Source organism: Notolabrus celidotus, chromosome 5, assembly GCF_009762535.1.
Source record: "Notolabrus celidotus isolate fNotCel1 chromosome 5, fNotCel1.pri, whole genome shotgun sequence".
In the NCBI taxonomy this organism is placed as follows: Eukaryota; Metazoa; Chordata; class Actinopteri; order Labriformes; family Labridae; genus Notolabrus; species Notolabrus celidotus.
In genome coordinates, this window is record NC_048276.1 from 24,073,388 (window position 1) to 24,101,312 (window position 27,925).

General features: G+C 40.4%; 1 protein-coding gene across 2 annotated transcripts in view; it reads right to left on the reverse strand.

Moving 5' to 3' along the window:
- The window catches only part of arhgap32b (Rho GTPase activating protein 32b), a 181,558-nt gene that overhangs the window by 64,813 nt on the left and 88,820 nt on the right, over nucleotides 1-27,925 (reverse strand). For both annotated transcript variants that reach the window (XM_034683589.1, XM_034683588.1), the window contains exons 4-5: nucleotides 22,091-22,185; nucleotides 21,647-21,731 (exon numbers count right to left, since the gene is read on the reverse strand). In XM_034683589.1, coding sequence (XP_034539480.1) covers nucleotides 21,647-21,731; nucleotides 22,091-22,185 — 180 coding nt within the window. The remainder of the gene's footprint in view (nucleotides 1-21,646; nucleotides 21,732-22,090; nucleotides 22,186-27,925) is intronic.

Genomic DNA, 27,925 nt, shown 5'->3' on the forward strand with positions numbered 1-27,925 from the left:
CAGAGGAACAAAAAGCTGAAATCTACTACAGCCTTGTTTCTGACACGAGTCCTGCAGGCACACAAGGACGAGGGGGAAGCACTGATCTGATAACTGCAGAACAGCAAGAGAAAAAAGAAACTGCTCAGTGAAAAAGACAGACAGACAGACACTCAGTACTCACAGCTGGTTTTCACTCCTTCCTTGTTTGAGTTCCTACACTTTACTTCTCATGCCGCTCCGTTTTCTCCCCCCTCTCAACACTCCAGCACCTGTCTTCAGCCTCTCTTTCTCTGTGCAAGTGTGAGAGTGTACATCCCGTCTCGCAGAGTCCTGTTTCACCAGCGTGGAACACAATTCCCCCTCAGTGGGACGTAAATGTCAGCTCTGTACTTTCTTTCACACACAGTGTAAGCTCCTCAGAGTGCGATACACAGACAGGAGGAGGAGATGTTAGCAGCATAGATGGTGGAGAGAGAGGATGAGAGGAGGAGGAGGAAAAGGAGGAGGTGGATTCCTGAACAGGACAGCTTTCATCTCCTCCATTTTGCCCTCTGTCCCATCCTACCTTTGTGATGTCCCATCCTGGATATCTTTTGCTGACTTGCTTTCTTCACAACTCTGATTTAATCTGCAGCAGTTGACGATGAAAACAAGAAGACCCAAGAAGAAAAAAAGATTTCTTTCAGTCCTGCTCTTCTGCCGACCTCACGCTCTGCTCTCCCTGCCCCTCCGCCACATGCTATTCTCTCCCTTTTTCCCTCCTCTCCAGTGTCTGACATGCTGGTTCACCCCTCCCCCTTCTCTCCTCCTCTTCCCCCTCTCTGGTTGGTGCGTTCCCAGGACAAAGAGCAGGGATGGACAGAGGGAGGGAGACAAAAAGGAAAACAGCAGTGAAGAGGGCAGGGGGTGCACTTGCAGTAGAGCAGTTCCTACTACTCCCTCCACATGTGCAGTTGTTTCTCTGCGCTCAGTGGCATTTATAATCTGCAATCTTGCAAGTTACAAATGACTAGAGTCAAAGGACTTCCAGGAATCCCACTTCAATGCACATTTAGTCATTATCTCAATAACTGAAGCTTGCAAATGCAGAAAATGATGTGCTACTTCAAACCCATGCATCTAAAAACTCCCTCCACAATAAATAACCACAGACTGTGGAAGCGCTCCGTCCACCACACATACAAAGTAGAAATAGAGTCCCCGAAAATATAACTTTGAAAACATGTCTGCTCTCAGGTTGCAGCCAAATCCCTCAAACTGAAAAAAAGGAAAGGAAAGAAAAGTGTAGGTTGCATCAGCGGCCATGACTTCATGTGTGCCATCCACACATGAGACGGATTAAAAAGAACTATTGCTGGAGAGGAGAGTGGAAATCCAAACAAACAGCCGGCAGCCTCACAGAGGAGGACGACCAGAGGAGCCAAGAGAGGCCACGAGGATAGAGAGCGGGACAAAGTCTCTCCATGTGCTGCTGGAAACAGGAGCAAACTTTTGTCTTTGTAATTAAAGGAATCAAAAAACATCTGACTTAAACTTAAAGGTTACACGCTTTGACTGCTACAAACTTCATTCCTAAAGAGGGCCCCATACAAACTTTCAAGGGTCCGGTCACCACACCTGCTACCAAACATTTGACGACAGAGGTTCAGTGATCTGACACTCGGCACCGAGCTGTCACTGCGCCAGTTTTCCTGAAGGAGCAGAGGTCAAGAGAAGTCTTTTCTTTCATATAGCTGTGCAGTAAAGCATCAAATCATTCTCACTACAACTCTGCTGATGAATATGAAACCATAATCCAAAGATGACCCAGTTCATCCGGCGCTGCTGACTGGCCGGACTGATTCCTCACAGATCACAGAGGGAGGTCAGACGATGTTCATGATGGAATGGCTGACTGAAGAGTTTCTGACTTTAATGCAAGCGCAAACAATCATCATGAGCGAGAAATATGGGATTGAATGTGGAATATGATTTCTGAGGTCAATTCAGCTGGAGGGGTAAACAATTACTGTGTGTGACCCTGCTGCGACAAGCTGCTTGAAACCTTTGAGTCCAGAGGAGCATGACGTCACCCACAGCTAACAGTCAGAGTGAAAACCAGGGCAGACATAGACACTAATGTTTAAAATAACACGCAAACCAATTCCAGTATGATGTTGTTTCATCATCTCCTCATAATCCATCCTGTCCACATTATTGCTAGTAGTCCCTCCTCTTGAAGCGTCAGTGAACATGTCTCACAAACGGCATGTCTCTGATCTTTATCAGACACATTCGACCACCTAGATTAATCAGAGTCTGTCCAACAGGTGACTTCTACTGTCCAATAAAAACATCTCTGAATCAGCAGTTCATTGTACGAGCTTACCAGCACTGATCTAATGACACAGCAGATACACGTAGGATCCTGACATCAGGTCTTGTTACGTTATTTGCCGATGGGGCCAATGTTTGATGATATATTCGTACACCTTTATGTGAAAGACTGTACGATCAGCAATCTAAAAAATACTGCATCTTTGTTATCTCCACCAGTTTTCATTTTCTGCAAATAAAATGCTTAAATCTGTTAGAGGCACACACTCCTGGAATAAAGAGAGAACTACTTCACCTTTAAAAGCAAATCAGTCGTGAATAATATTCGTTTCCTCCTCTGATGTCCGTCCCTTGGGGCTTTGGGCTCACCTTGCATTTGAACCAGTATGTGAATCTATCATTTGTAATTTAACAAGAGTGCCTGTTTTCTATGATAAACTGGGTGAGTTTTGTGTGCTGTCCTGTAGTTGTATAATGTGTTTCTGTCTGATGTGAGTATATGATTGTGCTAATTCCAGTATATTACATAAACTCATACTACTGAAGTGTTGATTATTATGGACACTGAAATAAACTCAATAAAATAAACTAGAATATTTTATTGGGAAGTTTGAAAGTTGTGGGAAATAGTTGATACAATGCTTTGTTTTTAATGTCAAATACAAACTTCAAAGAGAAGCACATGCGAAAACATGCTTCTAATATGGTCTGTATTTTGTCAGGAGCTGTATATGGACCATAGACTGTATAAAATATGGACTTGGTATCCGTGACGTCACCCATCTGTTTCTGAAGTGCTGTTTTGAGGCCAATCAGCGGCGGCAGCCATATTGCTGCTGTTGAGCCATTGTGACGTAAAGATGCGGGCTTTGAGCCTCCGAGCCAACAGCTACAGTGTTCCCACCTGTCAGTCAAGTCAGCTGTGCCTCTCATTGGAAGACTCGTAATCTCAATATCTTTGAAATTGCCGTAGTAGAAAAAAAATAACAGTGTGGGCCCATCGAGAAATGAGCTATCCAGACTACACTCCAGACCAAAGCTATTTTTTGCAGCAGGCTGTAAACATGTTTATTTCTGTTGTAAATATCGGCTTTTTTGAATTGGTGTGTATGTGGTTTCCGGTACTTCCAGAGCCAGCCTCAAGCGGATCCTTGATGAACTGCAGTTTTTAGCACTTCCGCATTGGACTCATAATTTTAGACCGGAGATTGCTGCGTGATATGGACGTAGTTTTTATTTCGAAATGTCACAGAGACCTTTCAGGCTTACATCAGGCTAGAGCTGAGAAATGCGTGTCCACCATGACACCCTATCACTTAGTCATGCTTAGAATTTATTCAGTGGCTACTTGCAGCATAAAGTCATGATGACTCATAAGACAGAACACATGAAATCTTAACAAGGTCAACCCTACATTTTTGATGCACTGTCTTTGAGTTCAGTAAAGACATTCTCACTTCTGAACCTCTTTAGGCAGAGAACAAAAATTAGAAGACACAATTACAATGTTGACTGCAAAATTCAGAAGAACCACATCCCAGATGTAAATCTGAAGGCTAGGATGTTTTTGGTGATTGTGCCCAGTGAGAACATTTTGGTCCCAAAGTCACAAAGACACAGGGCCAAACGGGTGAAGGTTAATGTCACAGCGGCTACACCCACTTAGCATCTATGACTCATCAATCAGCTGAGACTGATGATAACTTTGTTATCTTTACAGGCATTCAGAATACAGCGATTTGACAAATGTTTACTTTAATGAAATGAAAGAATTTGCTGAAGTCTGCACCACAGACTGAAACTCACATCAACTTTATGAACCAAATGTTAAGTAATGAGCGGTGAAAGCTCGCTGACTCACTGCAAATTCTTCAGGGTTGTAGCATGAAACCACTGGGTTCTTGTGGACCACAACAAAACGAGGAATCCAACGAAAAGAAGGAAAAATCACGGTGCTATTCTTGCAGCATTTATTGTTACACAAATCCCAAACAGCAGAACCGCTCAGTTTAATCAGTTTGATTGAATCTCTGATGGAAAAATGACCTCAGCCTGTTAGTCAGACTGAAGAACGTGAGGAGCCTGACTCATATCTCTGGCGGTGATTCATCACTGAGAGAATAAGCTGTCTTTAACATCTGAGAATGGAAACAGTGGAGAAATGTGAGAGTGCTGTTGTGAATGTAACGGCTAGTCTCCTGTGACACTGTTTTCATGCAGTGGTATTTTTTGTCAGACTGCAGAACTGGAGGGTTTTCTAGAGCAGGACTGCCTGCAGGGCTTCACTGCAGAGCCTCAGAGCTGAAGGAGAACTTGTGAGGGAGCTACATCCAGAATCATCTAACACTATATAAAGTGATGTAGTGAGGGACAGAGCCGAGCAATGGGATTTAAAGTCAGACACAGAGCGCTGTGAGGGGATGAGATCACAGCTTGGAGCTGGTTCACAAATTAAATCCTGTTATAGTAAGACTTGTTTACTGTGAGCACATTCGCTCATAGAGACTGTAAATACACAGAAGACACCACTGATATGAGACTTTCAAGACCATTAGAGAAAACAAAAAGCGTTCAGCAATATGAGGTCAAAGTGAGTTAAAGCAGGGATAAAAAAAGACATTTTCTGCGATGTGTGTCAACATTTATAAAAACGCAAAGCTCCTCAGAAAACACACTATCAAACAAAAAAAAAAAAAATGACTTGCCGAGTATTATGCTGCGGACTACAGTCTCATGGCTGTGATGCTACTTGTGCAGACTGTACTGACTGAAATGATTGAACATGGATGTATTTATAACAGCATGAATGTAGTTATATGGCACATTTTTCATGAAGGTAGTTCAAAACTACAAGAAAGACATGAGATCGAGCAACTTTCTATCTAACTTTAGGATAAAACTATAAGTATAATATACATATAAGTATACAGAACAAACCACCCTGTACTTTAAAGTTAAGATTTGTATGCAACACAAACAACTATATTAATCCCCTTCTCTTTTGCATCCAGCATCAGTGACACTTCTTGTGTAATCATAAACATCACTGTGAAACCAAGTGGCAACCTCTGGTCTAAAAATATGAGTCCAAAGCATAAGGGCTAAAAACTGCGGTTCATCGAGGATCTGCTTGAGGCTGGCTCCGGAACTACCGGAAACCACATACACACCAATTCAAAAAAGCCGACCTTTACAGCAGAAATAAACATGTTTACAGCCTGGTACAAAAGACGAGTGTAGTCTGGACGTCACAGATACTACGTCCATATTTGATATGGTCTATGTGTGAAACCAACCTTTGCTTTAAGACTTTGATTAAACATTGGTTGTGATTTTTTCTGAATCACACAGTGTCACAAAACATCACATTGAGATTTACAGTATGATACTACACAGTTCTTTACAATACCACACAATACTACAGGATACGATAGGATACAAAACAATCCAGGTGTAAACCAAGAAACGCACTTCAGGAAATAGCAAACATATATTGAACATTACTCGTATTGCACAGGATCGGCACAAAAGGGGGAAAGATACCAATCCTATAAAGTATAATTTCCTTCATGTCAATTACTGTCAACAGTTAGCCTGTAAAAGTTATACAGCTTGGTTTTCTGCCCTTCATGCTACTAAAAATGTTCATATCAAATAATTTAACAAAACTACAAGAAAAAAAAGATACGCAATCCAATGTTGGTTTTGGCGCATCTTGCGGGAAAAGTGTTTATCTCATCACTTTGCTGAGCTCTTCCTGTACCATGTTAACTCTTTTATTCAAAGTGCACGCACAGTTGCACACAACATAACCCATTTGAATCATTTCTGGTGTGTAGACAGAGAGCAACATACTAACAACATGATACTTCGCCTTTCAGTGATTTATTTGTTGTTCATTTGGATAATATTCTCTGGGTTTTGTGCCTCAACCATGGGTGAGTACGCTAGATAGTTGAAGCGTTTCTTTTTCTCAGGTGGAAGTGTTGTACTTGTACGTTTGTTATACTTGTGTCCGACTTTGTTGTACTGTTACCGACAGACAAAGTGAGCAGCTAAAAGTTGTGCACTGCTGTTATCTCATCTCACTGTCAGCTCGTTACCATCCAAGTGTTCCACAATGTGGATAAAGGGAACAAACACAGGTCATGAAGTGTGAGGATGAACAGTGTCTGTCATGGCACCTCAATGTCCAAGAGTTACAGGATGACTGGAATGTAGCAAACACCTAAAACATGTGGACATCCAGAGGGATATTTCAATTTAACCTTTTCTCCACTTTATTTCCAGGAGGCCATGAGGGGGCGAGACGTTCCTAACATGCTTTCAGCGCTCCTGGAGTCAATCGGTTCCTACAGCAGTTAATGTTCCCACGTTCTGGCATTTCCCTGCCGGAGGCCCCCCCAGGTCAGGTAGGAGAGGAGAGGACAGTTTGTGAAGTGTGAAGGAGGAAGGAGGAATAAATCAGAGCAGCCGAGCTGAAAATGCCATAACAAGAGAGAGTGTATGGAACAGGACTTTGGCTGGAAGAGTTTCCTGCTGACTGGATGGAGGCCAGTTTAGTGGACGGATTCCAAACAGCAGAGAAGAACAGGAACATCACTTCTGGTGCATGTTTGTACATCTGATTACAGAACTGATGCATTTCACAAACATGTAACGTTCATGCAAACATGGACAGAATGTTTCAGTTCAGAGAGCCTGTTCATGTCTTCTGAGCCGCAGTTTAACTGTGTCTGGGCAAGTCACACTTCGACTGTATGAACTAAAACATAATGTTGATTGTTGAAATCAAAAAACAAAAGAGAGAAGCGGACCCTGAATAAAAAAGAAAAGTAAAGGGTTTAGGTGCTTTCAGTTTAGGAATAAATGCAGGGAACAAGAACACACTCAAAGTTGGAGCATTTAGCTCAGCTGGAAGGGCAGGTTCCTGGTGAACTTTGACCCTTTGGTGCATAACTACCACCACTCTCTTCCACCAATCTCAACCAAGCGGCAACCTCCTGTCTCAAACTATGAAGCCCATGCTGAAGTGTTATAAACTGCAATTCATCAAGTGTCCGCTTGAGGCTGGCTGCAGAAACACCAGAAATCACATAGACACCAATTCAAAAAAGACGATCTTTACAGCATTAATAAACATGTTTACAGCCTGGTTCAAAAAATGGCTTGGCTCTTCGTAGCTAATTTCTCTATCGGCACACACTGTACGGGGGGGGGGGGGGGGGGGGGGATTTTTTCTAACGCAACGGTTCAGAAGATATTAAGATAACGAGTTTTTACCCAAATAAGGACATGACTGACTTGACTCCTGGACGGGAACACATAGCTGTTGGCTAGAAGGCTCAAACTCCGCCCCTTTACGTCACACTATGCCTGGTTGAGTTCGGCATTTCCAACATTGCTGCTGCCGCCGATTGGCTTCAAAACAGCGCTCAGGAACAGATGAGTGACGTCACGGATACTACGTCCATTATTTATACAGTCTATGATCTCGACCCATCCCTTTGTAATCCCATCCCCACTTCCAATACATTTGTAATTATTAGATTTTTAGATTTTTACACTGTTACATTCCTCAGATATAATGTGTAAGTTTGGTCTGATTTAGAAACTTACTTCAGTATCTTTCTGTGTACCTTTTATGTGCCTGAGTGTTTTCATATCGAGGGTTGTGTCTGTGATTGTAGCTGTTGTGACAGTGTTACATCCTGTAAATAATCAAGTATCCATCCATCAGTCTCTTTACTTAACTATTTATCTGTAATGTATCAATGTGATTATTTGACCTCTTTTCTCCTTCCAGAATCTTAAATTCTCTTGCATTCAGTTTATCTCATCTAACTTTTTAAAGTTCAGTCTCACATTTCAGCCCTTCGTTCTGTCCGGCGGTAACGACCATTAGACGCAGATAAAAGGGGAGTCTGTGTGTGTGTGTATTTTTGTGTGTGTGCTCGTGTGCTCTCTGGCCAGTCTTTTGTTTCCTCTAACAAGGGCAGAATGAGTTGAAGCGTTACATCATCCTCTGCTCACAAGGAGTGCACTGAGCTCCTCTGAATGAACATGTGATCAAGGGTCTGACATCACTTCTTTACTAGCACACTCTCACTTTGCTGTGTCCACACTTCCAGTCACCAATATCTACACGTTTTTTAATCCTTAGTGCTCTTAAGATTCAGATTGTGTTCATTGGTTTTCTCTGGGACTGTGTGCCTTTAAAGCTGGGCCTGCCTGGCTGTGTGCTGTCTGCAGTTTAATGCTGCAGTTGATGGATGGGGGTCCCACAGGGGGGAGGGAATTCATCTCTATGCATCTCTCCTGGTCCTTTGTGAGAGGGGAGGGGGGGAGCAGGCGGTAAGGAGCATATTGTGTCATGATTCAGGCAGGACAGTGATGGAGGGATGGATGGAAGGAAGGAAGGAAGGAAGAGTGGATGATGACCCCCTCCCCTCCCCCCTCCAGACTGTTTCTGTCATCGACTGAGGGCAGACGAAGCAGCCGAGACACATCAGCCGTACAGAAACACACAGTGACCGGCCTGAGAGGGGCGTCAATCATTATCACACGCATGACCACACACATACACGCAGCTACACACTCTCATGCTCCTGCACACTGAAATCAGCCTTTATAAAACCATGAACCAGAGGAGAGGAGGGGCTACTCTCACTGCTGTTAAACTCTGATTGATTGGCCATGATGATTGTCCGAGGATGAACACAGAACAGCTTTCTGTCTTTGTCTTTCTCACACACACACACATGTTGAATTTCTGAGGCCTCTTATTCCTTTCTTATTTTAATCTGCATCTAGAAACTTGTGCAAAAAGAAGAAATCATAGTCAGTTGTTTTGGTGTCTCTTAATTCTGTTCTGTTATTTCTGTGATGCATAATATTTCTGCTCTCACATCCTCTGTAAGGCATCCGTCTGTGTGTGTGAGCACAGAGGGCTTTTGTGTTTCAGAATTGAGTACAGTATCTGTCTGTGACCTCCGTACTACAGCAGGAGCACAACGAACAAAGTGCTGTTGTGGTTGATTATAAGCCTTAAATATGAAAAGCAGAGCTGCTGCAACCAATGAGTGTTTGTTCAGGCTCACTCATTATCATGGATCTCAGCCAAAATACACAGAGGGGTGATAAGTTAAGGGTTGTATGAGCTTTGTATCCGCTATATGTCACAAGCATTTAAAATATAGAATGGCAGCTCTTCTGGAATGCTTTTCAAAGCAAAAGCCTGATCTGTTCTTTCTATGAAGAGACACCCCTTGTTTTCACACAATGCTTTTATTCTGAAGTTTTGTCCAAGACAGTTATTTGGTAAAAGACTCTAGCAGAGCATTCAAGTCAAATTTTTATTTTTTTAAAGGTATCATTTGTTGTTGGTTGAAGGTAAGCAAAGTCAATTTTTGAATTACATCAGCTTATAGCTTACACCTCTTGTTCAATCTCCCTCTCCTCTGCCTCTATCTCTCTGCTCAGCTGGTGTCTGTGTCTAAATTAAGCACCTGTTTATAATGTAAACAAGATCTTTTCCTGAATGGTCCGACCCTCAAAACCCCTGGAACACCCGAGAGCATGTACTGATGTGGAACACAGAAAGCATTGTCATAATTCATGTACTGGTGATACATAATTTTGCTCATTAAATATTGTCAGGTTCCACATATCTCCTACTCTCCTCCCCTCTGTCATTGTTTTTTTATTGCTGTGTGTTTGTTTGTGTCTGTGTGTATGCACACAACAACTGATATTTGAAATGTAAATAAAGTATCTGTTTTTCATATAAATCAGATATGGCAAACAATAGCGGTGGATATTGTAACTTGATAATTGTTGCCAGTTGTATTGCTCATAGTGGATTCATGTTGGGTCTTTGTAAAACAAAATATGACAAAGTACAATCTAGATCTGCGTTTTATATAAAGTGATCTGAATCAACTTTTATTTTGACCAGCAACACCTCTTATAATGCCTATTTATTGATAACTCTCAGCCTTAGTGTAATTCAAATGGATGAGTTACAAAAAAAAACTGACACCCTTTTCAGTCTATATCAAGCGGCAACCTCTGGTCTTAAATAGGGCAATAGGGAAGTACTACAAACTGCAGTACAACGAGCTGGCTGCAAAAACACCGGAGACTAAATACACACCCATTCAAAAAAGGCAATCTTCACAGCAAAATTAGATGTGTTTACAGCCTGGTTTGAAAAACGGTTTATGTCTGAATAGCTCATTTCTCTCTCGGAACACATTGTACATGGGTTATTATTTTAGAACTTGTTATTTTTGGAGATATTAAACTTACAAGCTCATTCTAGCAACCTTTGTATCTGTAATTGACTATGGTGATGTTCTTAATATGCATGCTTCCTCAGCCTCTCTGAAAATGTTGGACTCGGTGTACCACGCTGCATTGCGGTTTGTTTCTGGTTTAGGTTTCCGCACACATCACTGTATCTTGTATGAAAAGGTAGGCTAGTCTTCCTTATACAACAGAAGAATGGAGCATTGGTATATACAGGAGCTGCCGTCTTATTTATGCTCCTTATTGATTCCTAAAGTTATCACTGGCTGTCATCTTCGGTCCCATGGACAATTTCTTTTTGTCATTCCTCGGACTCACTCTGTCTTTGGTAAAAGTGCTTTTAATGTCTTTGCTCCCTCTTCTTGGTTTGAGCTTCAAGGTCACCTGAAACTGGATTGTTTAATTGGATTGGAGGATTGTAAAACTAGGATAAAGGATCATCTGATCAGCTTGTACACATGTTTTAGAGCTTAACACAGCTAATTTACAAATCGATGTAATTACTTACTTGTCACTATATGTTTTGTCCTGTTCTATTTGTGAAAATGTTTATGATGCTGTCTTGGCCAGGACTCCCTTGTAAAAGAGACTTTGTATCTCAATGGGACTACTCCTGGTAAAGTAAAGGTAAAATAAAATAAAAAAATACAAGTTTTGACTTGACAAAGGCGGGCCCCCCCTGTAGCTGTTAGGCTAAAGTCTCACTTCTTTACCTCACACTAGCTTGACAGAAGTTAGGTTGAGTTCAGCATTTCCAACATGGCACCCGTCGATGATAGCCTTCAAAACAGCACTTCAGATACAGATTGGTGACATCCCGGATACTACTTCCATTTATTATAGAGTCTATGGTTGAAATGAATAAATAAATGAGCTACAGAGAGCAAAACTGTAAAAATGTGTAATTCTGCTACAAAAAATGGCCATTTTGAGATGGAACCTGTCAGAGTTTTACAAGTGGAAACTCGAGGAACGGCATCTTTATACACTTTCATATTGGCTTCATGTTTTAACATCAGATTGCTGCTTGATTGACTCCCACAAAAAGTAACAATAGAGCCAAGGTTTGAGATCACTTGTGTAGAGTGCAGAGAATCCTGGCCCATGTAAAAAAGCAGCAGTCTGGTGTAAAACTCTGTATCTGAGGTGAATCATCACAGCCAATGGACAACAACCAGAGAACATTTTTCTTTGGAGTTCCCCTGCATCGCTCTCTGAATAACTTCAGATGCAGTTAATCATCGAGCACCAAACAGTAGTTGGAAACGGAGACAGTTTTGGGACGGCGCCTGACGGTGTGGTTTTGAACTGTCCATTAATAGTAAAATGTGTAAGAGCTGAACCGCAGTGTGCGACAAGGCGGGACTAAATGCTGGGTTGTTGAAAAACCATATGGAGGTGCAGGGCTGACTGGCACAGTGGGACAGAAGTGTTTAAGTCAATAAAGGTTTCTTTTCGCTGATGTCATGTATTCAGATGCCATCAGGGAAGGGAGAGGGAAGCTGGAGGCCTGTCAAAAGAGACATTAAGTAGTACTATCCTGTGTGAAAGATAACAGGACAGAGAGACTATTTGTACAGAAAAACAGTCCTGTTTGAAAGAGGAACCGTGGGTTTTAGGAAGTGGTTCCTTGATTAGACACACATGCTTGTTAAAGCAAACAGCCATCTCCTTTCAGAAACAAACTGCAGCTCTGAATATAAACAGCATGTGGACGAGTCAACAAGTTCACTTATTGTTAAAGCAAACGTTAGATTGTGCAACTTCACTAAATCTGAATGTTATATTGCTGAAATTTTGGTTGCCAGTCGCAACTGTTCCATCTTATCGTAAATATCAGCCTTCCAGCAGAATTTGAACAACACAGAGACACATCCAAAACCAAAGAGTACACACATTAATAAAATATGTAGTCCACAATGAGCCAGAAGAGCTTGTCGATGTGCCAGGTCAGAGGAGAAAAATCCGGAGGCATTCATGCTACCAGGAGCCCCATAAATACATGCAGAGTGCCACAGTGATGAGCAGAGGGGTTAGTAGAGGTGAGCAAAGGTCTGTGTGGTGCATGTTAGCTGCAGGAGTAGAAGCTCTCTACATGATGAGAGCGAGATCAGAATAAACAGCTTACATCTGTCCATGCAGGTGTTGAGTTTGGGGTGTAAATGACGACTGTCCCAGGAAATCAAACATGTCAACCAGAGCATTTCTAACCAGTTAGAAGCTTTGACAGCTCCCCTGTAAAAGTTTGAATATTTAAAAGATTCAGCATGTGCCAACCAACACCAAAGTGCCAATTGTGTTTCTCTTGTACCAGTCTGTGTGAGCAGAGTTCCTCACTGCAAACATACCAAACCCTGTTTGAGTTATTGTCACAGCTGTGGCCTGTTTCTACTTTAAAACTGATCACAAAACCATTTCCTCACCGATCAACAAAGATAACAGTTGAGGCAGAAATGAGAAGTGTTTGTCCAGAGCTCACTCATTATGGTATGATCACCTACACAAACAAAAGACTCATTTTCTGAAGAGCTCGGAGAGATTTTTCAGTATCAGAGAAATGTGAAATTATACACTTTAAAGTCCATTATTGTTTTTAAAAGAAGTCTGTTAACTAAACTTCCTTTTTCAAGGAAACTTGACACAACTCACAACAGTATATAATACTAAAAAAAATGAAGTCTGTTGGAGTCTGTGGATGTGTGGGGATCTCTGCTGTCAATCAGTAGATGGAGCATGTTGATTGGCTGGGGAAAAGAATCACCCTTGACCTCCCTACTAGTTCACTCCATGTTCTTTTGTGTTGTCTTGTTTCATTCACTCTGAGTTTTAGGTTTGTGTGTTTTATGATGCAGCAGGGTGAGCTTCCTTTATCTGTTGTCCCTGTTTCCTCCTGTTTTTTACAGGCTAAGTGTTTTAAAAGGAGGTAGTTTGCTTTGTTTTGACCATTATTCACCCTGGGGTAGCACCGCCTGTGGTTTGGAGACCGCGGGGAGACTGATGTAGAAATTATTTTTAACTTTATGTTGCACACCTGCCCCCTCCACGGGTGTGTAACAGGCATAAACAAGAGTCGAACTATATCCAAACACTTTCCCTGCAGCCTGATTGGACGATTATGGCGGATTGCAGAGCAAAGGACTCTGTTCATGGTGCAGCAGGATGGTCATAGAAACCTCAGACCCATCAACAAGTCATCATCAAGAGGTCTGAAAATCTATCCAAGATGTGTCAACAATATTTACAGGACGCAGGGGTTTGAAGGTGCCTCAGATGTTAGAACAAGCATGTAAAAAGTCTTATAGTGTCCTTCTTCTTTGTGCTGTAAAGACACACACAGTGGGAAGTTATGGGGAGTTAGCAAAGTTCTCAGACGTAACAACACACCTGGTCCGTCCTGGAATGGTAATAAATGTTAGGATTTTTTCTCCATCTAACTGCAAAAAAACAATCAGATTTCTCTTTCAGTTGAATTGATATAATATCATACATGCACTTTTTTTTGTCTCGCTTTCATCTGAGTTTTATTTTTATTTTTAACAGTTTTATTCATTCATTTATTTATTTATTTATTTATTTATTTATTTATTTATTTATTATCTTGTCCAAATTTTAGTCACTTTTATTCTACTTTATTTATTTATGTACTGTGTATTTATTTTAAGTATAGCATCTCATGGTCTTTTAATGGATTAATATTTTAGTGTTTTATTATCTTAGACATTTATTTTATTTTGGTGATTTTAATTTCCAGTGTTGAGCTTTAAAATCTTATTTTACCTCAGTGTTTCCTCATTAATATATCATGAGAGCATTTCCTCAGTTCGTTCAGCAACTTCTTTTTTATTTTTTATTTATTTATTCTATTTTTATTGATTTTATTACTATTATATTATTACTATTATATATTGCATATATTGTGTTCTTAACCTTAGGGTTGTGGGGTGGGTTTGGGGTCAGGGCTGGGGGTAGGACTTTTTTTTATTTTTTTAAATGTATTCTATTTAAGTTGTTTTTATGTACAGCACTTTGTGTTACAATGCCATTGAATGAAAAGCGCTTTATAAATAAAGTCTGATTGATTGATTGATTACCAATAAGGAAACCTAAACTGAGGTCCCATGACAAACATGCCAAGTCAGTTTTATATGTGTATCACCACCTGTTGCATGGGAGTGTGTGCTGAACGTCATTAGACCATCTGAATATTGAAGGTGCAGTAGTGGAGTGGGCCTAATTAAAGCATCACTTTAAAAGCCTGTCATATCAGATAAAATGTCAGTCCAAACTAATGAAGCGCCACCAGTATTATGAATCTATAATAAATGTCTGCAGCACTACCTCTCTCCTCACCTCAGGTAACCCTGTTATATATTGTGTACCTACACACCCACAGAAACACGATACAAACACCAGAGTGTGTGACACAGCTGCAGGTGGCTGAGCTGACTCATGCATGGCGAGGGCAGAGCTGCCATTTAAAATGTCATGTGTTGACACTTCGACTCAAATCGAAATAATATAACACCTGAATTCAAACTGAGGGTGAAATTGATCTGTGAGATTTGTGTAGCTTTTCTGCAGTTTGGGCTGAAAGAGTGGAAGTGTGTTCTTTATTTAACCTTGATCAATTCCAGACTGAGCTCAAAGACGAGTCAAAGACAGAATACAGGACAGTCTGCAGCAGCAGTAATTTATCATCCTTCATCAGGGATATCATAGTTTTATACTTATCATTCAGATCAAAACTATACACTGGCAGTGAGACAAATACCGTATTCACATATGCCCTGAAAATTTCACGATGAGCTGTGGTGTGAACTCAAACAGCCTCGTCGTAAAATCTCTGAGAAGTGGAGGTGAGCCTAGGTGGGAATGAAGCAGGTAAAAGTCAGGAGCCTTCAGCACGAGCGAGTGGGCAGGGGTGATGACATTCACATCATCATGCTCGCACTGAACCTGCTTCATGCTCTTTTCTGCTTGCCAGACTTTCTTTCCCACTCATTTGTTCACACTGTGAATTATCTATTACACATAGTGTTGAAATAAAGGTGAGATATGGCTGCTACAAACTCCAAACAATAAGCTTTCAAAAGCAAAGAGAAAAAGGAAAACGTTGTGAGAGATATCCTGCTGAAGATATATCTCACAGACAAAAAAATGGCATAAATAAGCTAGGTATAACTTATGTATCTAAGATATCACTTTTTGCAGTACAGTCCACGTAGTTAGGGATTCAGTGGGTTGCATAATTGCCCTGGAGGTGAATAAATACCTCTCCAGGTCCAGTCAACCTGTCAAAACTAAAGAATGTAAAAGGATGTCTATTTGAACTCATGAAATAAAACTTCAAAGTGAATATCGTCTGCATTCACCACTTTCTCACCATCCTTTCTCACACTTTGATAATTCCTTCTTTGCCAAAACACCTGGCAGGTCACCAGGCAGACATCATTAGAAACATCAGAAGAGGAAAAAGTGCCACGTAAGAGCTGCTCCGAGCGCAGACACACTCCACTGGCCTCCTGTGACTCTGAGATCCTCGTGTTTCCACAACAAAACTCAGCCTGACTCAAACTCTCCTTTGGCGAGCGTTTTTATTATGGAAATGAAAGAATGAGCTTCCAGCAGAAGGAGCTTTAACACGCCAACCTGAGCCCGAGTGCAAACACTGCCTCAGTCCAGAAAAGCACACACGAGATCTGAGAGGGAGAGGATGCAGAAAGTAGAAACACTGTGGGGTTTAAACACAAACATAACAACTTTCAGAGAATATGTCCACGTCTGTCTGCGTTAAAGCTGCTGAAAACATGGTGGGTGTATTAAATATCAACTAGTGTTTGATGTAATCCTCTCTGAACGTGATGTTTTTATTCGTCTAAATGTTCACGTATTCAGATGGAGTCAGACTTGCTTGGGCCAAATAAACAGAATACACTTGTGACCAATTAATAAAATAAGTAAACATGTTTGGCTTTGGTTCAGATGAAATTATACATAAAATATACTGACTGACAAGTGGGAACAAATCCTGATTAATTAATCCCTCAACAAACAAAGAAGATGGTAGATTCTGCTTGAGGCTGCAGCCGGGCTGAATACTAAAACACTGAGTATCGAAACTAAAAGACGAGGACACTCTAACGAAGAATAAGAGCCACAAAGGGTGAGACAGTCGTGCCAATACAACCAGTCTGCACACACAGCTGGGACAACAAAAGGAGAACAGAGAGACTGGCTGCACCCGGTTCATGTGGGCTGCAGAGTTTCCTGTGTGCACGCAGGGAATGAAAAGATGGATTCTATGGTGTAACCTGAGCTCCATTAACAAATAACCTGCAGGTGAAAGGGATTTCAACTCTCTCACTCTGCCCTCGGGACAGCAGGGTGAGAGAAATCCAGCTGACTGCTGCCCCCTACTGGTTCACTGATACAATAACAAAGTTTCTGATGGAGAGAGTCAGGGACCTCTAATTACAAATCATGTCATCTCTCTAACCTGATCATGTCTGTTTAGTCTGACAAAGCAAAGCCTCACTCCCAGCATGCATTAGTTTGAAGCTTAAAAATCACTGTCTTGGAAGCTTCACAATTAGCAGCAATGTGGAGCCTTTAAAGGAATAGTTCACCAACTCGGTGTTACTTTAACAGACTCTTTTTAGATTGCAAAGTTTTAAAACCCTTTTAAAATCCACATTTTATCATATTAACATTAAGTTTAGCTGTACTTCATGTAAATCATGTTGTCAGGCATCCAGCTGTAAAATAACTTGCATTCATTCAGAGAAACCCTTTTAGAATTGATTTTAAAGTCCTTGTACTTGTTTTTAAAACTCTTAACAGCCTTGCTCCTCCATACATCACTGATTTTCTGTCATTTTATGTTCCAGCCTGATCACTGAGGTCCTCCAATACTTCCCTTATAATTGTTCCTCGTGTGTCTCACACAAGCGCCGGCCAGAGAGCTTTCTGATTTTATGCCCCTAGGCTATAAAAGTAAACCTAAGACTTACCTTTTTAATCTAGCTTTTAATTTGGAGTAGTTTATTTTATCCCTGGACTGCATTCTTCTTATTATTTTTTGTATTATTTTTATTACAATTTTAATCATTATTATTTAAATTATTCTTTTAACATTTAATTATCTTATTTATAGAAATTAAGTATTTATTTATCTATTTATTTCTTGTGTTCATCTGATCTTGTTAACGCTACCTTATTTTTTACTTTTCTTTCCACTCTTAATCATTTTATTAATTTTATTGTATTGATTTTATCTTATTTTTAAGTATTTTATTTATAATCCTGCCTTTTATAATTTTACCATTGCTGTTGTTTTCTGTCTCTCTGTTATTCTGTGAAGCATTTTGGGCTGCATGTTTTTATGTATGAAAGGTAATATATAAATAAAGTTAAACATGAAAGGGACTGCAACAACCACACAGCATAAAAGCAAGGGGTTATACCACAAAGCCAGAGGGTTAACCAGGTCTTTTGGGCTTAAAGTTAGAGTTCTCAGTGTCACCAGGTTGCCTCATGGTGATGTTCTAACTCATGTGGTTGGGACCAGGCTATGTTCAGAGTTCCAGTTTTAAGCTGACTGCAGAGTGTTGTATTTTCATTGATCATTGGGCAGTATAGATCTTCAGCTGGTGTAGTATGTAGCCTAGTATGGGCAAGTTTGGATCCATAACTTGTCGTTTGCTCTGAAACAGAATGAAGAATGTACTGTCTGCTTCACATCACAGAGCCTCTGCATTCATTGAGACTAACCCGAACCCCTCATGTCTCGCTTTTCTCATTTCCTGTTTGCTGCAGGTAAAATTAACTCTTTAAATTTCAACAGATCAGCCCTCAGTAATAACAGAACAAGTCATTTTATTATGATAGTATGGACTGCAGCAGTAAAACAACAATGAGCAGGAACACTTCATTATTAGTGCAAGAAACGTCTTTCTCCTATAACGAACTTCTTGTGTATTTTGGTGTTTACACTTGATTCTATTGCTCTGCTATCTTTCATATCTTAATGAGATGACTCTGGTCGTATTCCAGGACTGTCCTTAACCTGTGTTGGTGAACTTTTTCCCTTCACATCTTGAATATCGTAAACTGTTCATGACAACTAAAAAGGGTTGATTTTCTTCCTCATGGCATCTGTGTTGTGTTCTCTGAATTCACAGTGTCTCTGGGAATGGATATGAAAGCAGCTACAAAGACAAACAGTCTGTGCTGTGCTCTGGTAATCCTCTTCATATGTGAAGCTCAAGCTGAATTAATATATTGTAATTTGTGCGTCTATGTTTCTATGAGATTACAAAAAACACAAAGAAGAGTTGGGAAGCAGTGATGGCAGAGGGTTACGTGTCTTCGGCATGTGGACAGAAGAACTTTCCGATTGAGAGACAACCGCCTCTACCACTGAGCCACAGCCGCCTCTTTCAATCTCCTTCTTCTACTAGATTAGAGTATTCACAATTAACTCTTTGACTTTCTTTTGTTTTAAAGCATATTCTTAGTCCAGCACACAGATTGATGACAAAATATAGAATAACAGCCCTGACAGTCTGTTTTCAAGCATCTGTAAGCTACACTGACATTTTTCGACGTGAAAATCAAACCAGACTTGGACTTTTTGGAGCGTTACTTTGATGCTAACAACAAAAGATGAAGAGATAAAGCACATTTACAGGAGAGGAGTGGAGAGCTGCAAGCTGAGAATAAGATGAAGTCAGGGAGGGGGATTGCTGTGAAAGTTTTCTGACAGTATTTTAACACAATGCATTTTTAAGAATATTAATTACCTCGCTCAGCTGCTTGTTTAATTGGCAGATAGAGAAGTTAAAGCTTCACACAACTTCAACAAACTCAACACAAACATCGTCGGCTGAGGTGAGAACTGGGTCGCTGCGATGCTCGATTCAAGACGACATCAAACAAATGCAAATCATCTTCATCTTCATGATATCAACGAAGGGAAGGATGAAATCTGCCTGACATCGACTGGATGAGATGTGAGTCACACTTCTGTCTTTATGAACGTCATCTCTACATTTCAGACCTGACGCTGCTGGGAATAGCTGGAACATGAAGAAAGAGAACTTCAAAGCCTCGTCTACATCATGACTGACACCCGAGGTGCTCTGATTTTTAACAACCAGCTCAATAAACACATTAAAATCACAGAGGTGAATCAAAAACATCAGGAAAGCAATCAGTTCGCCATGGAGTCTTCTGAGAGCTGGCTCAGAAATCAATCTCAGTAAGAGTTCATTTAGTAATTTAAACTCTGTCATGTTGTTACTCTAGAGGGATACATCCCACAGCTTCTCTCACTGCAGAGATGAACCTGAAAACAGCCAGGTCGTCTACAGTTTAACGTGCAGAGCATTGTTAGAGGGAAAAGCTGATGTACACTGGGGAGAGGGGTGAAAAAGAAGAAACAGAGGGCACCAAAGAGAACTTAGATAAAGAAGGGAACACAAGGTCAGAAGAATGTGTTTGGTAATCTCAAAAGTTATGTAGAGACTGAAACAGCCAACAAAATATGAGTAGGTGGACTCCAAGCAAGTTAGAGATACACTCACAACCCTCCTAAACAAATATGTTCTTTCAGAGTGTTTCATATCCAACTCTCTGAATGTTCCACGTTAAGTTATTGTCACTATTAGGCTTTGGTGTTGAAATTATGACTGTGTATACACATGCACATTCAGTAACTTAGGATTAGGGATGCACTGATCCGATCCTGGTATCTGATATCAGCTAGATTGGACTCAAAAAGCTAGATCGGATATCGGGGACAAGGGGCCGATATACAGTGCCAATCCATATGGCAGATCTATTCATCTCAGTTCTATGCTTTTCTGTGTTTACACATCTATTAGTTATGAACATTAACTCACCAGACTGCTGGTACACATTTATAATCTCTTGAATAATGATACTGTCAGTTTAAAAATGTTTACTTTATTTTGGTTTACAAAGTCAGAAAAGCCTGAAGTTGCCAAAACATGATACTATCCTCACATTAAGGAATAGAGATTTTTAAATAACTACTGGTATCAGATTGGCTAGTATCGGTATCGGCAGATACCAAAGCCCAGGTATCGAGACCTAAAAAGTGTGATCAGGGCATTCCTACCTAGGATCAGTTTTCTCGATACAAAGTTTTGATCTTCAGGATACTTGTGTAAAGATCTCCCATTTATTTCTACTAGCCAAATATCTGGATCTAAAGTTTGAAGAAAGAAAGATGCTGACTGATGTACGCTGGAGAGCCTCGGACAAAAGGTTGACTGCTCTGTCTCGTGTTCTCCAGCCTTTAACAACTGGCTCAGCGTCAGTTCAGCTTTGGGCCACCCAGATGTGCCCCTATAAAAGACTTCAAAGAGACACTGCTTGCACATTTTAATAGACTGTACTCGAAGATAGACAACATGACAGCTAACAAAAGCAAAATATTTGGAGCTCCCTCTACTGGTTGTCTGCAGTACAGGCCTTCCTCCTTCTGTCACCAAAGTGAGCTCTTATCATGCTGATTTGAGTCCAAGGGTTCATATAGCTTGAAAGTTTAGTTTGAATTAGTTTTCTGATGGTATCAAAAGAGGGTGTAACACCATGATTGACAGCACTGTTGACCAATGAGGCTCCTGCAGCAGGCTTTACTGGATTACAAGAGTAGAAGTGGAACAAACACTAAGACAAAAGTCACTGAACTTTCTGTAACGGTGAGTTTCTGCTTCAGATCAACACATTAAATCTGTTCTGCTGTGGACTGTGACAACCTGAGGGATCTCTGCTGTTTTAATGGTAATGTAAATGCAAGTTTTCGTTAGCAGAAGTTGCACCAAAAGCAAAAGCACAAGGTGTCAGCGCCCATTGCAGGGTGGCATAAAAGGACGTGGGGACTTGTCATCCAGTTGCATATAAAGTCAATGGTCTTAAAGATCTACAAACCAGAACCCTGTCTTAAAAAGTTGTGACGGTCATCCTTAGCATCACAGTCATTGAGGAGAAAAGCATGAAGGTGTGTTTTTACCTGAATTGTTCCAAAGTCGACGTTTTCATAGTGGAAGTGAGCGCACTCCGCCAGCTTTGGGAAGTGTCCTTTAGTGAAGTTGAGTCTGAAAAACACAACACACATAGTTTGGTTTGCACTTCATCCACAACTCATGATAACACCTCTGAGTGTGAGAGTGTGTGTGTGTGTGTGTGTGTGTGTGTGTGTGTGTGTGTGTGTGTGTGTGTGTGTGTGTGTGTGTGTGTGTGAGAATTAGAGCGCAGTGCAAACAGAGGCAGTGAAGGAGGAGGAAGACACAGAAATAGACAGAGGGAATGAGAGGAACTGGAGCAGGAAACAGAGGCGATAAAGAGCAGTTAGAGCGATAAAAGGAGATGATCAGAGGGAAGGAGAGATGAGAGAGAGGTGAAGGAGACAGGCGGAGGCAGATGTGTGCGTGCATGTGTGTGTGCATTGACTCACTTCTTGACATTCTTGACCTTCATGCTGGCCGTGCTGCTGCTGCAGGAGCGCATGAGCGGCTCAGCCCTCAGCTCGGGTATCTCTGCACTCCTCGCCTAAAAGAAACACACAAACATCAGAGAAGGCGCTGTTGCATGCTGATTAATCTGACACCGTTAGATTGTTTTGGGAAACGCTCCAGAACACTTTGCTGCATCAAAACATTTAAACAGCCAAAAGGCTTTTAAGTTGAAGAACATTCAGGTCTGCTTGCTGCAAACATTACTGATTACTCGTAGAAGATGAAGTGTCTGTCTGAGTTTGGGCTCTTCAGTGAAACGACTGCGAACAGGACGATGCTGCAGTTTCACTAATTTAAGCTGAGGTAAGATTTAATCGAGCAAGTCAGCAGGTGAAAGAGTGAATTACATAAAAACCTGTATGAAATAATCATAAAGCAGAGAGGTTCAGAAGTACAGCTCAGGAGTCAGAGTGAGGCCTCAGGCTGCTCAGGTCGAGTGATCAAATATTAAAGCTATTTGACTTTTAATTTATGATGACAGTGTACTGTTACCACAGCTGAAGTGCATTCTGTTGTTGTACAAGTGCATATTAAAGCTGTTTAGATGAGCGGACCCAGGAGAGGTTTAATATTAAAATCCCTCATGTGTCTCTTGATGATTCGTCTCCAGCTTAAGCTCTCTGCAAAGGTTTTTTTTAAAACGTGTCGCAAAAACAAGCGATCACAAACTAGTGACAACATCACTACAGACACCGTTTAAAACATCCGCTCCACACTGGACTCTATCAACAACAAATCAAACACACATGCTGTTGAAGTAAAGGAAAGTGTTGTTTCCAGTGTTTTTTTAAATCTGGTTGTTTTATTTTTGTTCATACTTTGACATGGCTCAGAAAATGATGCTTTAAGAATATTACCTAAGAAACTCAGATGCTTTGGTATCAGTGAAATGTGTTACTGCACAAAATAAAGAACAATCAGTGCTCTTCAAGCTGTGTTAAAAAAAAAATCTTGGATGCAAATGTGTTGGTGACGACTCTACATGACTCTGATGAAGTGACCAGTGCCTGCTTTGGAGACATTGATATCTCCTCTTAAGTTTTATGAAACCATGACCTTTAAAGTTCTTTTTTAATATTATTTGTGTTTTTTATGGACTTAAGAGTATGAAACAATGAATAATGGATTAGTAATTGCTCCCTTAAGCTGTCAGAAGTGAAAGAGGCTGTAACATAAGTTGCTTATGCATTGTGATTACACAACAGCACTGTTACCTAGTTCTGCTGTCACTACACCTTTGCAGTGAAGCCTGGTTTATACTTCTGCGTCTGATCATTGCATCATCTGCATTGAAACCACGTCCTGTGATCGGTATATGGGCAAATGCCAGACTCTAGCAACAAACATTTTGAAAACAAAAGAACTGGTCATTCACTCCTCCAGCACTCACAGTCCGGCCCACAACCCCATCCACATCAACAATCAAGCAGTCGAAATAGTGGATCACTTCTAATATCTCGGACTCACCCAGGACAATAAACTTAACTTTGATCAACACACCACTGACATTCACAAACGCTGCCAACAAAGACTCTCTGCCATCCGCAAACTTAAAGCACTTTCTGTTGACCCTCATCTTCTACTGTTACTGTACCAAAGCATCATCCAACCCATTCTCCTCTACTGTTCCCCCTGCTACTACAACATGCTAACTGTCTCCAACAAAAACAAACTCATACGCGCCACAAACACTGCCACCAAAATCATCCGCCTCCCCACACCCAACCTGTCTGACCTCAACAACAGAGCCATCATACGCAGAGCACGGACAATAACACTGGACCCCCAACACCCCCTCTACTCGGTCTTCACACTACTCCCATCTGGTCGCAGATACAGATCCCTTTACTGTAGGCGAGCCCGGTTTGGTAGAAGCTTTGTCCCGTTGGCCATAGCACTGCTAAATAAAATGCCAATGTAATGTGTCAGGTGTGTTTATGTGTGTCCGGTGTGTATATATGTGGGATGATGTGCACCATTGTTGTAAGGCTGGGTGGATGTTTATTGTATTCTTGTACAGACGGTGACAACAAATCTCCTTATTAAGGACAAATAAAGATCTATCTATCTATCTATCTATCTATCTATCTATCTATCTATCTATCTATCTATCTATCTATCTATCTATTAAAAAAAAAAAGCAACTTTACCCTGCAGAACACAGAAGTTGCTGGTTTACTGCTTCCCTTTTTTTTTGGCTTATCTTTATTATTGTGTTACTTTCATGTTTTAGAGTTTTAGAAGGTTATTTCCAATTTACAAAAAGGAGAGCTACTGCAACTACCAGTTACAGTGACAGGTTACAGAAATGTATCATGTAAACGTACCTAATACTTTGTAACACAAACATGATTGAAAGATTGAATGAATGATTGAATGATTGAATGAATGAATGAATGAATGAATGAATGAATGAATGAATGAATGAATGAATGAATGAATGAATGAATGGTTAAGGCAGAGGTAGACTAGCAACTCCCGTGCACTGCCATGTGGAATTACTGTTTTTGTCAATGGAGTCTGGTGGCTTTGTAGAGAAGCATTTTTTAAATTATTTTTATCTACTATTTGTTATTTCTCTTTTATTTTATTTGTATATTTTTGTCAGACACTTGGAATAACAATCAAATCAAATCAGTAGCAAAGACAGTATTATTAGTGGGCAGACTCTGACGAGTATACTTGTCCCCTAGAACTGCTAAACCTATCTATGCAACAATTTTGTATACCTTTCATTCATTTAGACCCAACACTCAGGGCCCACACTAAAAAAAATACATTATCAGACTTTTAACAGACTTTCACTTTTTCCAAACAGCCGATATTAGACTGAGACTACACAGCAGCTGTGGAGAGCAAAACATTTTCTTGGCCTGGGGAATCTTTTGTGGAGCATACGGACTTCATTATCAGATTTATTCATTGTGAAGTTTTCATTCCAGAAATCTGACAGCAGGTTGTTGGAAGATACCTGAAAGCTGAACTAACCTAAAATGATTGAAAGGAAAATAAAATCAATGGGCACAAAATACATCTGTGGGAGTATAAATGAAATCTCTTTGGATGAAAATAGGTCTGAAGGAAAAACTGAATCAAAGACATGCTGGCCGAGGGAGGTGTGAAAGAGTTTAGGTGAAGCAGAGCTCTGACTCCACAATCAGGTGCTCAGTGACAGGTAAGGTGATATGCAGATGAGGTCCTACTTTTTAAGACAGCGGGGACAGTGCACACCTGCCTTATCACACCTGTTCATGGAGGAAAGTTTTACAGGTGGACAACAAACAGCAGCTGTTTGTGGTGACTTCATTTCAGAGTGGATCTGCTGGCAAAACAAAACATGTTATGACATTAATTGGACTCTGTGAAACTGACAAGCAGTTTCCTATGAATCTATTAGACACAGGACTTTTTTCATTCAGCTTTTTGTACCAAATGTTGATGTAAGAGGCAAAAGCTGAATGTGCATTAAGCAATCCCAGTCAACGACTTCCTTTGTGTTTCAAGGCAGGTCACCATCTTTAACTTTATCACTACACCGTAGGCAATTTCAGAACTCATCGGCAGTCATTGTTTAACTGTGAGAAGCAGTAAGCCTTCAGTTTTCATCAACCACTTGTCAGCCAAGGCTTCCTTTACCATCCAGCATGTTTTTCTACAAAGCTAACGCCATCATTTCTTGGTTTGAAGTAGTGCCTGTTCTCCTGCTGAGTCCCAGTTTCACTGTAAATAGTAAGTTACACAAAGGCCTGACTCTGGTTTACTTTGGCAGTGTTAACCCAAAACAGAAGATTAAATTTCTTGTGGTATAAATGAAATGAATGTGTTTTTATTTAGTCAAAATAACAACATCATGATGACGGATTGTAAAAAGTAAAACTACAGCTATGTTAGGTCTGTCCTCCTGAGGAGAAGAAAACCAACACCATCCAGAAAATGTGTTACTCAAGTTGAAATTTTTGATTGAGTAAAGTTTTTTAGTTGCACTTTCATTCAGAAATCTATTCAGAGAGATCAATAAATCCTCATTGTGTTCCGACTGCTTTTGCTCTCCATACAGACAGCCTGCTGATCTGTGGTTATTGAATACCACTCAGACTAAAAACAGAAACCAGAACACTTCTCATGCTAAAAATCCAGACCCCTGATAAAACCTATTAATAATAAATGCATTTTATTTTAAAAGGTGCCTTTCTTAGCACTCAAGGTCACCGTACAGGGCAGAGCTTAAAAAAACAATATCAAAATTAAGCTGATAAAATCAAAAAGGCATGATTCAGTGCAATTAATAAATACAAATAAAATGAATAGGATCAAATACAGTGCAGTGAAGAGGTGTAATCAGAGTGAGTATGACAGTTTAAAAAGATGTGTTTTGAGATGTGATTTAAAAATGGAAAGAGAGTCGATGTTACAGATGTCTGGTGTGAGGGAGTTCCAGAGGCGGGGGGCAGACCGGCTGAAGGCTCTGGACCCCATGGTGGTTAAACGGGCAGGTGGTGTAGTGAGGTGAATAGAAGAAGCAGACCTGAGAGCTCGGCTGGGTGTGTTAATGTGGAGAAGTTCAGAGAGGTATGGAGGAGCGAGGTTATGGAGGGCTTTAAAAGTGAGGAGCAGAATCTTGAAATTGATGAGAGTTTTGACCGGTAACCAGTGAAGCATCTGAAGGACGGGAGTGATGTGATTGATGGACGGAGTTTGGGTGATAATACGAGCAGCAGAGTTCTGGACCAGTTGGAGCTTATGGATGGATTTTAGATCATACCTAAGGAAGTATTTTAGTCAGGCAGTAAACTTTTCTTCACAGCCACTTCGATTCCAGTCAGAGGCCCCTCTGAGAACCTAACACTGATTTTAACAAGAAGCTGCATTATTCAGTGTGTGGACTGGTATTACTGCCTGTGTGCGCTTGTTTTCTTAGAAGAGTAAACCTGTGGAGATCATTCAGGTTGTTTTAATTAGAACCTGATTTATTAACGCTGGAGGAGTCCTAAGCTAAAAACAAGATGAGCAACTACGAAAAGCTAGCCGCAGCTTTCCCTCATGATATCCCGTCTACACCCAAGGCTCTGTGCAGCTCTGTTAAATACTTGATTCTGGTTGGCCAGTACTCAACAGCAATGGGGTGATTCTCATGAAGCCAACCAAAGCTATGTCCGTCAAGTTTTTTGGGACATACCAAAAAAAACATGTTATAAATAACTTATATAAGAAAGTACACAATGTCTATTATGAGGCTCAGTTCATTGTTTGGTACAAAAATAGTATTTTAAAAAATGTTCTAACTGATTTTTGCATCACAAATTCATTACCGTAATGAGTCCAGAGAAAAATGACATCATTGTCCCTCAATTTAGCATTATAAATACTCAAGTAACTACATAAATATATCTAGAAATGTGTTTAAAACTATATAATCTAACAGGTTATAATCCCATATTGTGGGTTTCAACCATATGTAAAGATTTTTTTTCAGAAAAACTGAGTGATTGGGCATTCAACTTTCATTACCGTTGCACTGTATTTGTGCTCCTGCTTGAAAAACTGTGTTTTTTTTAAATAAAGTTTTATTGACCCATAATGCACCACAAAGAATGGAAGACAAAGAATGGCTACAAGGTAAGATTGTTTTATATTCTTTGATGTAGTTAATTGTGGATTTTATCTTTACACATCCTTCTTTCCACACCATAAGTTTACATTACCGTAACGCCTAATATTTCATGTTCTTGAAAAGTCATAAATTAGATAGTCAACTTTTAAGATGGTGGTAAGGA